Source organism: Aricia agestis, chromosome 6, assembly GCF_905147365.1.
Source record: "Aricia agestis chromosome 6, ilAriAges1.1, whole genome shotgun sequence".
Classification (NCBI taxonomy): Eukaryota; Metazoa; Arthropoda; class Insecta; order Lepidoptera; family Lycaenidae; genus Aricia; species Aricia agestis.
Window position 1 is genome coordinate 8,195,841 of NC_056411.1, and position 13,893 is coordinate 8,209,733.

General features: G+C 41.7%; 1 protein-coding gene and 1 non-coding gene across 3 annotated transcripts in view; both read right to left on the reverse strand.

The window, feature by feature from the left end:
- Positions 1-553: 553 nt before the first annotated feature.
- LOC121728483 lies at positions 554-756 on the reverse strand. Its single transcript, XR_006035820.1, has one exon. It is a non-coding gene; the product is annotated as a small nucleolar RNA U3 (small nucleolar RNA).
- Positions 757-1,834: 1,078 nt separating this feature from the next.
- LOC121728294 (NADPH oxidase 5) overlaps positions 1,835-13,893 on the reverse strand; it is a 42,422-nt gene continuing 30,363 nt past the window's right edge. For both annotated transcript variants that reach the window (XM_042116442.1, XM_042116443.1), the window contains exons 9-20: positions 13,001-13,189; positions 11,228-11,421; positions 6,644-6,780; positions 6,137-6,321; positions 5,633-5,738; positions 5,396-5,547; positions 4,679-4,793; positions 4,160-4,353; positions 3,899-4,029; positions 3,132-3,341; positions 2,403-2,600; positions 1,835-2,141 (exon numbers count right to left, since the gene is read on the reverse strand). In XM_042116442.1, coding sequence (XP_041972376.1) covers positions 1,944-2,141; positions 2,403-2,600; positions 3,132-3,341; positions 3,899-4,029; positions 4,160-4,353; positions 4,679-4,793; positions 5,396-5,547; positions 5,633-5,738; positions 6,137-6,321; positions 6,644-6,780; positions 11,228-11,421; positions 13,001-13,189 — 2,009 coding nt within the window. In that variant the 3' untranslated portion in view covers positions 1,835-1,943. The remainder of the gene's footprint in view (positions 2,142-2,402; positions 2,601-3,131; positions 3,342-3,898; positions 4,030-4,159; positions 4,354-4,678; positions 4,794-5,395; positions 5,548-5,632; positions 5,739-6,136; positions 6,322-6,643; positions 6,781-11,227; positions 11,422-13,000; positions 13,190-13,893) is intronic.

Genomic DNA, 13,893 nt, shown 5'->3' on the forward strand with positions numbered 1-13,893 from the left:
CTGGAACCTTGAATGAAGGTTGACGCCGAGGCCGGCTACGTATTCGCTCGAAAGATTAGTTAATTATGATTATGTTATTGTTACGATATGTTACGTAAAAGTGACGCGTCGTGCGGAAGTGTTTCGCGCAGCATACGTCAGCGAATGGATTATATTATATTGTCATCACTCTGAACTCTGATGTTAAGCCAGAGTTGCGATTACTTTACTGTTGAGTGTTGTCGCTATCTTTTAACTGGATGTGTTATATTATTACATCAATATAAAGTAGAGAAAGATTAGAGGAAAACATTTTAGAGGTTTAAGTGCAAGAGTAATCAATCCTTTTTGCACTTTTGCAAAAATAGTAACTTGTTTTTTTTTTTCAATAAATACTCGTGACTTTTTATACTGCTCTAGCCTCTATGTTCTCTACTTTCTCTATATGTATAAAATTTTATTATTAATATTATAGCGTGATAAAAGATAATAATTATTTATTTTTTATTTTATAGTACCTAGTGACTAGTGTAGTTAGGAGTAATGACGGGTATTATAAAGGGGATTAAAAATAACCACTCAGAAAGCGACAACGTCCCACGCCTCTTCCGAAGAAGAGGTGAACGATCATCGAGGGCTAACGGTAGTGGAACCATCGCCCGCCTCACGCTCAGGACGCCGCGCCACCTCTCATCTTCGTGGCTAGTGGTGATCTCACATAGTGTGATGATCTCGTGAAGAGCTTACTATAGAAATGATCCTATGAAGTAAGGTCTTGTCGTATTATCGCAACTCAGACTATATATCCAATACAGAAATGTTTTCGATAGCGCGATCTAGAGCCCGGATAGTGACATCTGTTGGAGCACAATGTAACTAATTTACAAGTCTCTACATTGCTCTACATTCATACAGTTACGTTATTGTGTTGTAGAGTTAAGAGCTCACCTGACTCTAAAAATCAAACATCGTCCTTCTCTCTTCACACTCACGCCCGTCTTTCATATGCCAGGTGAAAAAGCACGGCGCGGAATCATCGCCGAGTTAGTTTTACTTGAATAAAAAACGAACTATAATGATTATGAAAAAAGTGTTTTGAGCAAATTTAGGTTTTATCAATACCTTTTTAGATATTAAAAAATATTAAAGAAAAAACAGCAAACTTCGAAGAGAAGAAGAGAATAAAAAAATCAGTTTTCTAGACCTTACAGATTTTGAGATCTAGGTTAATGTATGTAGTCAAGTTAGGGTCATAATATGGGCTCTTAAATCTACGAATAATAAAAACTAACTGCCGCACTCAGAGTGGAACATTATTAACTTAATTGTAATTAATTCAAAATTTTGACATAAGCCCCATACATTATCGTTTATCTGTCAAACTCTTCATTAAATTCAAGGTTAATCGTAATTAAATGTCTCTGAGTACGGCGCGGCGGTAAGTTATTATTGTTCGTAGATTTATTATTAGGAATTATTATGTTCATAGGGCTGGTAAAATTTTCGAATCCAAAGGGAATTATTATGTTCATAGGGCTGGTAAAATTTTCGAATTCAAAGGGTATGTAAAAAAATAGCATTTTATAAACATTTAATTTAAAAATTCATAAAAAAAAAACATTTTATCTGTCCTTAAAATAACGAGCATTTTGATGGTAACTTTTGTTACAATTTTTTATATTATATTAAGCCTAAATTAGGCGCAGAAAAAATATAAAAAATAAATAAGTATTAATTAGTGAACAATTAAATATTTATACAAAGACTAGATTAAAGTAAGTATATAAGAAAGTAAAAAAAATCATCGTTAATAGTAAAAACTATTTTATAGCAAGAAAGGTCAATAATAATTTTATTTTGAAAGTAAAAATAGCATTAGAAGCTTAGAAGTAATAAAACATCACAATAAAGAACAAGGAAAGTTGTCAATTAGAATGAAGAAAAGTCAAATTCCAAGCCAAATATCAAAACACTTCTTTGCAGAAGTTGAAGCCGAATTGATCGCATTTGACCCTCAGTATCCGGGCGAGTTGGGGGGGTCCGCAGTAGAAGACCGTGACCTTGCCCTTCCTCTGCTCCTGAAGCCGCTGGAACACCTTGTCCCAGTTGGGACGACCAGCGTTCGTTCTGGTCTTCAAGCCGGTGATCAAGTCGCGTTTCTCCTGTGGTCAGAAATTCTTTATTGTTACATGGATTATGAGATATTGCTTGTATGTGTATTCAGGGGGCGATTTATTCAATAAGTTATTGAATTGAAACAAACGCTACACTTAGCATAAACTTAAAAGATTAACAATACTGTCAATAACTATTATAAGTATATATTTTCAGTTCATTCATGGCATTTAGCTAACAGCTCTTACGTATACGTATAATATCATAATTCATAATAACTCCAACCCTCCTAAGTATATTCCACCAACCTTTTGATGCAACAGATCCAAAGCCAGCTGAAGGCCAACAGCACGCATGTCGGCTCGCTGTAGCGCACTGGTCACGAACATGTGCAGCTCCAGGAACCGCTCCCCGCCCCCCTCCGCCTGCTCCATCTCCAGCTGCGAGAGGAGGGACACGAACCACTCGAACGAGCGCTGCTCCCGGTTTATCCAGAAGAAATCCACCTGAAAGATCACTTGGGTGAGTTGGCCAGGTCTAGTATTGTAATTGCTGGATAAAAACCTTTGCTGGATGGTACATAGGCCACGCCCACGGAGCAAAAACAAATGTTTACCTCCGTATTTAAGATTGCTCGGCAAAACTGTAAGGCGCTCAAGTTCAATGTCAACCAATACCGTACAGCATCTACTATAACATGTCAAGATCTTATTGTGATCTAGATTCTAGACCATAATAATAATAATAATAAGATTCTAGACAATACTTATGACTAATTGATCTATGTTTAATGTTACGAATAACGAATCCCTATACGCGAGCACCCGATCCGTTAGTAAATGGACTACTTGTCCCACTAAACCTAAAAATCGAACACATTTGCAGTTTGCCTGTAATACGAGTTTATTAGATATTGTCTGAATTTAGATGCTTAAGAAAAGTTTTTGATCGTGTCTAAAATATGAAGAGGGTCCACGAATCCAAGGTCTTCAACTAACGTTTTAATTAACGATAAGATTTCCCGTACAAAATTTTACCTTCCGCAAACTCATATTATGATGTGGCAGCTCCTTAGTCCAGGAGTGCTCGCACTTGGGGCAGGTGGAGCGTGCGCTCCTGTACCGGAACATGATGGCCTGTAACACCGACGCGAAGGGCGTCACACCGATACCAGCCGCTATGAGCACCGCGTGCTGCGCCCGGAACATCCTGGAGGATGCTGCACCGTAAGGACCGTCGAGGTAGATCTGTGAAGATGAAAAGTTATGGCTATAGTAGGTAAAGTAAAGGGTCCCATTGACTTTCGCATCAATAACCAAAAAGCAAACCTTTATAGTTTACACCACGGCCATGTTTAGCTAGAGGGGGGCATTGGGGGGCAATGCCCTACCTTAAAATCATAATGCCCGACCTTAAAAATACCAAAACCCAAGAAATCAATAAATTATGATTATTTTTTTGTACTTCTGCCCTACCTGTAACCAATGCTGCCCTACCTCAAATCTGACTGTAGCTACAGCCCTGGTTTACACCTTATATAATATTGGAAATCTGATGCCCGTATGCTCTGTTTTCTTATACATCCTTAGCAGATGAAATATTGAAAGTAGATGTTGCTCTCAAGTCGCAACTATTCACTCGAACTTCACAGAAATTCGTATATCAAACAGAATCTTACCATCCCGGAAGATCTCCACATGCATTAAAAATTGGTTAAGCGATTTGTGCGTAAAGACAAAAGAAAAGAACAGAATTAAAATCTTAGTATGGATATTAATTATATAAATTGAATTATGAAGGTTACCTCTAGTGGTCTTCCGACGGGATAGTCTAGATGTTCGTCACTGGTGGACTCTATTATCGCAGGGTCCGGAGCTACTACTACTGACTCCACATCCTTTTCCGGTGTCAAGCCTTTCGATAGACGACGTCTAGCTGCAACACAAAATTGATGTAATCAAAACGCCTCCATACTCTGATATTAGGCATTAATGTCTTTTACTGTCCTTTATTGAGCCTAAATATAGCATCCAAAATACCATACCAGCCTGAAATCTTTAATTACCTATGCTCAATATACTCTCATTAGACCGGCGTCGTATCTCAGGTACTGGGGGTGCGAAGTCCAACACGGTGGGCTTGGTCCTCATGTATCGGAAGCTCTGAGCCAGCGCCCCCTCTCCCCCGCGCGCCACCCGCCGCCCCCGCCGTGGTTCCACCAGCTCGCGCTCAGATTCCCACCGGTGACACTCAGCTAGGCTGTGGGGAAGATGAAGAAGTTAAACAGGTACCGCGTTGTAAAGAAAGTTTATGAAAGCAGGAGCTAAGTTGCTTTTTGCGTGATATTCAGCTACATATCATTGACTCCCGATCATAGGCTTCGACTCCTGTCGATTCTGAGGCTTAACGATATTTCTTTAAATTGAATGCACAATAATATGAGAGTTATAAAATAACTGTATAGGTTCAAAGGGAATGCCTTTTTACTCTCATTTGCACGTAGCAGAGGTAGGCTCTGATAGTTCTAAAGTCGAAAGTCGAAACGTATCTAAGTAATTGGTAATAAATTATGATAGAAGCTTACGTAAGTTTATTTTCTGATTTTTTTATGTTCTTCCTCATATCGGGCACTGAGCGAGATTTTTCTAGTATTCTCAACGGAGACAGAAATGCAGATCGCGCTGGCTTCGCAGGAGTGTCTGAAAAAATAATATTTACAGTTATTTTTTTAATTACATAATATATGCCTGTTCCTATGTCCCTGACAGCATAGTATCCAGTACTTGCTATGTAACTGAAGTGGGGTGCTATTGTGGGACGCCTTCGTGGTCCAGTGGTTCAGAGCATCACTCTTGACTCGGAAGTCGTGGGTTCGATTCCCGCGTTGGAATCATGCTATTTCCAAGTTAGGTTAGGACAATGCACAATGCAGGCTGATCTATTGATGATTGTCTGACAAGTAAGATGATCCATGCGTCGGATGGGCATGTAAAAAGTCGGTCCTGCGCGTGATCTCTTGCCAGCCGTGTCGGTCTTCCGTCCCACTGGGTTATGAGAGTGAAAAGAATAGAGAGTGAAGAGCAATGCTGCGCACACACTTGAGCACTATAAAATTACTCCTGCGTAACCGGCCTGGTTTCAATAACTGGCCACCGTCACCGAAACCGGTGTGGGGAGTATGATATTATTGTTGAATTCCACTTTTCAGAAGCACTCAGTATTGTGCTCGCCTCTATTTTACGAAGCTACGTCAGTGATAGAGAGACAGGACCTATGTATTTCCAAGCCTTTAAAATATTACCTGACGCCTCCATGGGTTTTTCATCTTCCATATTGAATGCTGTGTTAGTGAACGATACTGGTGAGAACTCCACCGATCTCTTCTTGGCGCTTGCTATGGATCCATTCCGCTTGCTCTTATTGCTCTGATTGGATATGGTCTTCACCAAGTTCCTGTTGATTAGTTGTAGTCAATTATAAGATCAAACAAAACAAATAAAGATACATTGATTAATCAATAAGGTAGATCATCACTCACGCATGTTCTTCTTCATTGCCATGTAGACGTTGCTGTTGTTCTTCAAAGTATGAATAAAGCCGATTCGTCCACTCTCCAACCCCACGAATGTGCAGCCATAGGTAATCTGCAATCAATATGCCCAGAATTTAGACTCCTTTATCCCAAGATTTTATCCTTTATTTCGAGACGAATAAATTAAAATAAAATGCTAGCTTACTACTACATTTTTTATATGCTTTTAAAGAAAACGTTTAATTTAATGTAGTGGCACATTTTTATAACGAAGACGAAGTTGGTAAGCAATTGTTTGACTAAATTGCTGAAGTTAGGTAAGGACTATGGACAATCCATATTAATATTTTAAATGCGAAAGTGTGTCTGTATATCCGTCTGTCCGTCTGTTACCTCTTCACGCCCAAACCATTGAACCGATTTTTCTGAAATTTAATATGTTGCCTATGTAGTTGCCTTGAGTTTTAAGAAAAACTGCGGTAGCCTTAACCATCGCAAAGTAATAGTAACCTTCTTGCTCCGGCGCACTGCTGATGGTAAAGGGATGCCACTCGTACACCGCGATGGCGGGAATGTTGACGAACACATAGTCTCCTGCCTGGAAGTCGAACAGCGGAGGTCGCTTGATGACCAGGTGAGTGACTCGAGAAGGCAGGAGTATGCCTGATGCGATATAGGTTTTGCCCTTTTCTGATCTGTAATTTTTTACAACTTACAATTTATTTTCAATAATAGTCCAGGAAAGATAATTTGTTTGTACCCAGCGCCCAGCGGGAACTGCGCGGTTTGGATTCGTGCGTTTTAACCGTTTACAGCTTATTGCAAAGGCGTTGTATAACCGCTCGGTTTCTAAACGGAAAACGTGCAGTTCCCGCCGTGTCTGAACAAGCACTTAACACCAAAGCATAAACAGTAGTTTATGATTAAAAAAATAAACACTGCTATTACATTCACGATATTATTGAAAGGCAACATTTTTTTTTTGGATTTAATCCATATTTAAAATTCGGGATTTACCTCATCCAGTTAAGCCTGACGATCCTCTCGATGATGTAAATAGTCCCAGGTCCGATGAACCACTTCCAGAAGTTCGGAGCGTGTATGATGAGAATCACATAGAAAGGGATGTACAGAAGATGGGTGAAATAGAACACCTGCAATGAAAAATATACTAGTGCTACAAAAATCATGAAGATGCAATTTGCATTAACAAAGCAGTTATTTAATTATATAGAGAATGTAACAAAACTAAGTGATAATACTTCAGGGTATGAATGTGTCCCTTATATAAAGTTCACTGTGAAAGTAACAGCGCTAAAAGAGCAAAATTTTTCTTTGCGATTTGTATGAGCAAGCGCTCCGCGTAAGCGTAATGAACTTTTCCATACAAAAGCAAAAAAGAAGTAACTCTTTTTCAGCGATGCTACTTTCACAGCGAATTCTTTATACACCCTTAAATATTATCTTACTTACTTACTTGTAACACCCTCTATAGCCAGTCAACAAACACAAGCTATGCCAAACACCATGCATATTACATGGGTGTTATGTATGTTTGATCACAGATTAATAATTATTTCTAATCTGTAATACGCCCGAAGCGTGCACTCCCCCGCGCGCCCGCGCACCCCCGCGTGGCAGAGCGCCGATACGTTGTCCCAATAAATGACAGTGCGAAATTGACCACCTGTTTCATTAGACGCGTCCTAAACCCTAATTGCCCGCTTCCGTACGTAACACGTGGCGACGAGGCAACCCGCGAGTGCAAAGTTTAATTATTTACCATGTCGACAGTTTTCGGAGTTTTATCTTCGTTCGATCATCGTTCTCAAGAATGGAGTAGCTACAAATCACGGATAAATCAGTGGTTTATAGCCAATAACATCGATGATGAGACTGACAAAATGGCGGTCAAGCGGCGGGCGATTTTATTGAGCGCTATGAGTGAACAAACATTCATGTTGGTCAGGGATTTGGCTTTGCCGAATAAGGTGGAGGAGATCACCTTTACAGCAGTCATCGAGCTACTGGACGGGCACTTCACTCCAAAAAGGTTCGGCTTTGCTGAGAAGTCCATATTCTACGCGGCAGTGCAGCACCCTGGGGAAACTCACGCGCAGTGGGCGGCCAGGCTCCGAGGACTAGCAGCGCACTGCGCATTCAAGAATAAGGCGGAAGCGCGGAAACGCGTATGGTTCCCGGGGCTAGACGCGGCGTTGGAGCGACTGGCGGCGGGGTGCGGGGTGTGCGCGCAGCTGCGCCCCGCTCCGCCGCACGCCCCGCTCCACCCGTGGCCGCTCCCGCCGCCGCGCCGTGCCCGTTCTATAGGTTGCATCTGGATTTTTTAGGGCCGTTCAGCAATATGATGTTTTTTATCGTCGTGGACGCATATAGCAAATGGGTCGAGGTTTATGATGTATCCTTAACGTACAACACTAGAGCGGTTATCACAAATTTATGTGAGTTCATGTCGCGGTTCGGAATTCCGAGCGTAGTAGTGACCGACAATGGGACTTCATTCGCTTCTAAGGAATTTAATGAGTTTTGTTTAATTAACGGTATAAAACACGTTTCTTCCCCGGCATATCACCCTGCCAGCAACGGACAGGCTGAAAGTTTCGTGAAAATTGTTAAAAAAGGGTTAAATAGTTTATTTTTAGAGGGTTGCAACAAAAAGAATATTCGCGAAAAAATGACAAAATTTTTATTCGACTACAGGAACTCTAAGAACAGTACCACGGACAAGTCACCCGCGGAATTAGTATTCGGGCGCGCTCTGCGCTCGCGGCTAGACCTATTACGCACCGTCACACCGCCTGCGTCGCCGTCGTCCGCAGCGCTCGCCTCAGCGGTGGACCACAAACAGTGCTTGCAGAGTAAGAACTATAAAGGTGTGGAGAGACCGATTTTTAAAGACAATGACCCGGTATGGGTGATTAAAAATGCGAGTGCTAAAAGAATATGTTGGGTAGAGGGCATAGTTTTAAGTAAAATAGGAAACGTTATATATAAAATTTTTGTACCGTGCTGGGAGGCCGAGATCACCCGACATGTGGATCATATGAGACCGAGACGCTTGAGTGACAATTTCACTTCGAGTGGTAATCGCTGGGATCTAGACCTGGTGCCTGATGTGGCGCCTGACATTTATTCCGCAGCGCCGCCCGACACAGGGATTGCCTCCGACTCAGAGGGGGGACAGGAGGCTGAACTAGAGAGTCCGAGGTCGTCTGAACGAGTTGTCGGCGGCCGGCGACGTGAGATAAGTCCCGTGTTTTCCACACCACCGTCACGGTCTCAAGATTAGTCGTAAGGTTATGTTCTTAGGTTAAGTTGTAGAGTTAAGTTAGTTAGATACTTCACTTGTGTTAACTCGTATATATCACTTACTAAAAGGGGGAGAGATGTTATGTATGTTTGATCACAGATTAATAATTATTTCTAATCTGTAATACGCCCGAAGCGTGCACTCCCCCGCGCGCCCGCGCACCCCCGCGTGGCAGAGCGCCGATACGTTGTCCCAATAAATGACAGTGCGAAATTGACCACCTGTTTCATTAGACGCGTCCTAAACCCTAATTGCCCGCTTCCGTACGTAACACGTGGCGACGAGGCAACCCGCGAGTGCAAAGTTTAATTATTTACCATGTCGACAGTTTTCGGAGTTTTATCTTCGTTCGATCATCGTTCTCAAGAATGGAGTAGCTACAAATCACGGATAAATCAGTGGTTTATAGCCAATAACATCGATGATGAGACTGACAAAATGGCGGTCAAGCGGCGGGCGATTTTATTGAGCGCTATGAGTGAACAAACATTCATGTTGGTCAGGGATTTGGCTTTGCCGAATAAGGTGGAGGAGATCACCTTTACAGCAGTCATCGAGCTACTGGACGGGCACTTCACTCCAAAAAGGTTCGGCTTTGCTGAGAAGTCCATATTCTACGCGGCAGTGCAGCACCCTGGGGAAACTCACGCGCAGTGGGCGGCCAGGCTCCGAGGACTAGCAGCGCACTGCGCATTCAAGAATTTGGAGGAAGCACTACTAGACCGGTTCATCATGGGTATGGCCGCAGGTCACGAAAGGGACAAACTGTTCACGCAGAACCAAGAGGATTTAACCCTGGCGAAGGCTATAGATCTGGCGGAAAGCGTCAAAAGCGCGCGCCAGGCGTCTTCTGTGGCTTCACCGGGGGCGAGCAGCGGCATCGGCACGGCTTCAGGAGCAGAAGGAGTTTTCCATATCGACAAGAAGGATAAGTGCAGAGTGTGTGGACTCGCAAATCATAAATCAAGCCAGTGTCGGTATAAAAACTACAAGTGCAAAAAGTGTGGTGAAAAAGGTCACTTGCGTAAAATGTGTTCAGGAAGTGCGACAAAGGTCAACTTTGTGGTGAGTGGTGCGGACGATGGAGATGATGGTAAGTGCTTTAATATACGGTGCGTAAAGGGCAGGCCTATGACAGAAAGTGTAAAAATGGGTCAAATGTTCTTAGAGTTTCTAATAGATAGCGGTTCGGCAGTCAGTTTAATACCTGAAAAAATATATTGTTCGAAATTCAAGGAATTTAAGTTAACGTTGACCGGTAAAAAGTTATTTAGCTACACAGGGGAACGTATCAAATGTTTAGGCACAATTTTTGTACCGATAACATACAAAGGGGTTACGCGGGAATTAGCGGTGTATGTTGTTCAAAATGGCGGACCGCCGCTCCTAGGGCGAAATTTTATTCGCGAATTTAATTTAGAGCTGGCCCCCGCCGCCTCGGAAAATTATGTCCGAGCCATTTTTACGGAGTCGCAAGAATATAAAAATGTAACGGAGAAAATTTTAAATAAATTTCCGAGAGTGTTTTCTAATCAATTAGGATTATTTAATAAATATACGGTCGAGTTGCGGGTAAAACCTGAATCGAAGCCTATTTTCTTTAAAGCTAGACCCGTGCCGTACGCGATAAAAGAGAAGTTAGATAAGGAACTGGATCGGTTATTAAGTTTAAGTATCATTAAACCCGTCGAACATTCGCAATATGCATCACCTATAGTGCCGGTTTTAAAAAAAGACGGCAATATAAGGTTGTGTGCCGATTACTCGGTGACTATTAATAAACAATTAATAGTAGATCAATACCCCCTTCCTACAGTGAATGATTTACTTTCAAAATTACACGGAGGCATTAGGTTTAGTAAAATTGATCTTTCGAGCGCCTATAATCAGCTGGTTCTAAATAAGGACTCACAAATGTTAACTTGCATAAATACCCACCGTGGGCTTTTCAAATTTACTAGGCTCGTGTTTGGTTTATCTAACGCGCCTGCAATGTTTCAACGGGCGATGGAGTGCCTTCTCGCCGGTATAGACGGGATTATATTTCTGTTAGATGATATATTGGTGACAGCGGCTGACACTGAAAAACACATAAGTCGATTGGTGACTGTGTTAGAGCGATTGAACGACGCGGGGCTCACGGTTCAGCGTAGTAAGTGCGAGTTCTTTAAAAGTGAAATATCGTATTTAGGTCACGTAATAGATAAAAATGGAGTTCGGAAACAACGCGTCTCTACTAGACTACAGCTAGTCTACTTATCTATAACGTATACCTCAAAATACCCTCCAGCTCTCAGCTTAGGTCTGCTAGCAGCTGCAAGCGCGATGAGGGCAGCCAGCAGCACAATGCCGCTGGGGTTGGCGCAGCCGCCGCACAGCCCGAACAGCCCCGGCCGCGAAGTGCACACCCACTCCCACGTCGTCCAGTTCCGAGCGTTCAGCACCGGGTCGTTCACTACTACGAGACCTGGAAGCAGGAGCGGCGTTTGAAGGGGTGGGGGGGGCAGTGGTAACGCTAGGCAACCGCCCAGGGCGCCCAACAAAAGGGGAACGGAAGGCGAACAATGGCGTTGGCAACCCTGGTTGCCGAAGAAATTTCGCCTAGAGTGCTCGTAGTGCTAAAACCGGCACTGCCTGGAAGTTTGAAGGTAAAGATGTTAGCTGGAGCTGTTCCAGGGGGCAAACAACAAACGGGCCAAATGATGGAAAGCAACTTCCGTCGCCCATGGACACTCGTAACATCAGAAAACTGCAGGTGCGTTGCCGGCCTTTTAAGAGGGCATAGGGAAATAGGGTAGGGGAGGGTAAGGAAGGGAATAGAGGAGGGGAGGGTACGGAAGGGAATAGGGTAGGAGAGGGTAAGGAAGGGAATAGGGTAGGGGATTGGGCCTCCGGTAAACACACTCACTCGGCGAAACAGGACTGTTTCACCATGTTTCACGCCTGTTTTCTGTGACCCCGTGGTATTTTTCCGGTCGAGCCGGCCCATTCGTGCCGAAGCTTGGCAGTATCAAAATCGGTTCAGTGGTCACTGGCCAGATAGACTTAAGGGCACACTTTCGCAAGTGCACTATTAAGTGTAGCTGATATGAAACTATGAATTTGTTGTTTTAGCAAAAACGCTTTGTCTGTAACAAATCTATTTAATTTTGCTTGCGACATATCTATATGTTAATACGTGAGAGAAAAACTTTGTAACCCTTTTTACGAAAAATGGGGAAACGTAGGTGCATGAAATTTCGCAGAGTTATAGTTTATATGGTGAAGGAGTGCATCGAGCTAATATTATTTTAAAATGATGCTTTTATCATATATATTTTTAACAAATAAACGTTACACACACAACGACACTACTACTAGGAAAAATGACAGATTTTTGAGTGACAAGCCTATATATACGAATTATACTCTTTCATTTATGGTTGAAGTCTGTTGACAACAAGTTGACAAATTGAAAATGGTCTATACCTATCCCATTTCCTACTTCTGTAAATATATTGCTAAGTTATAATAATAAACATGTATATATTTGTTTAAGTAAATACTTATCTATAAATAATATTAATATTTAATTTTTAAAGTTGTATTATATTATTACTCTTTTGTTTTTTAAATTTATGTTGTATTTTAAAAACTATAATAATTAACTTTTCCAAATTCCGTTCCTGTTATTCCTTCCGCTAGTTCCGTACCTTTTACTCGTCTGTGGCACAACATACGCAAAATTGTGTCAAGTAGCCAAGAAAAAAAAATTGAAAATGGATTATTGTTTTTTTTTTATTTAATTTTAGATGCTATTAGACAATGCTTAAACGGCCAGTCTGAGATCAGCTGAGTCCCAGAGACAAGATTGAAAAAAACTATGATGAAGTCAATATTTTTTACAAAATATGGATAGTAGTCCTAATGTCGTTGCAAGTAAGGTCGAATTTCGACCATTGGGCGATCTCTAGTTATTATTATTCTCGCAGAAATTACGTCACTATAATGATTAGAATAACATATTTCTTTGCAATGTATCAACTTGATTTTTTTTATTTACTTACTGAAGTTACACAAGTGCATGATAGTGTGTATCACACTGTAAATCACAATCAGGACTCCGGTGATCTTATGGAGGTAGACGTGGTGGTCCAGCGGCAGGACTTCCCCCAGCCCGCGCGTCCGGAGAGATGTGATACAACGCCTTAGCATCAGGACTAACGCCCATGTGCAGTTGAAGTTTAGACATTGACCTAGTAAAAGAAAAATAGAATCGATTTATTAAAACTGACTTATTACAGTGTACGACGGTAACAAAGTTTCTTTTTCGGGATGAAAAGTACTTCAAGTAAAAGGTGTTTTCATAAAACTTTGTATAGTCTGCCCAGCCCTAGATTTATAAAAAGGCCGCATAGGCCGCGGCCCGGGTCGGCAGCATCCTAAGGAAGCGGCTTAAAGCTCCTAGGGCACGCGCAGATTTCTTACAGGTGGTGGCGGAAATAAAAATATAATAAACTCATAAAAATGTAAATCTGGCACTGAGTCTGCCAAACAAGAGGTTTTCGTGCGGTACAGAACCGTTCTCTTATAATACGGAAAACGTAGGTAAAACACAAATAAAAGCCTCTTTAGACTAGGAGGAGTCCACATCGCCCTTTTTTTCCATACAAACGTTGTCCCCTGTTTCCTCCCTGGATAATGCTAGTAGAGTTATAATTTTTTTCCTGAATATCTACGGCCACTAATACAATGTCCCTATGTTTTCTTTATTTTTTTTTTCATAAATTAATTATTAAATAAAATATGAACGTTCAAAAACCCAAAAAAATTGCCAGATTTTTCGCTGTGTTCAAACATCCAGAAAACAGATTTGGCTGCTAGATTTTACGAAAAAAAAAATAAAACATAGGAACACAGCTCAAGCCTCTTTAATGAAAAAGTATTTAAATCGGTTAAG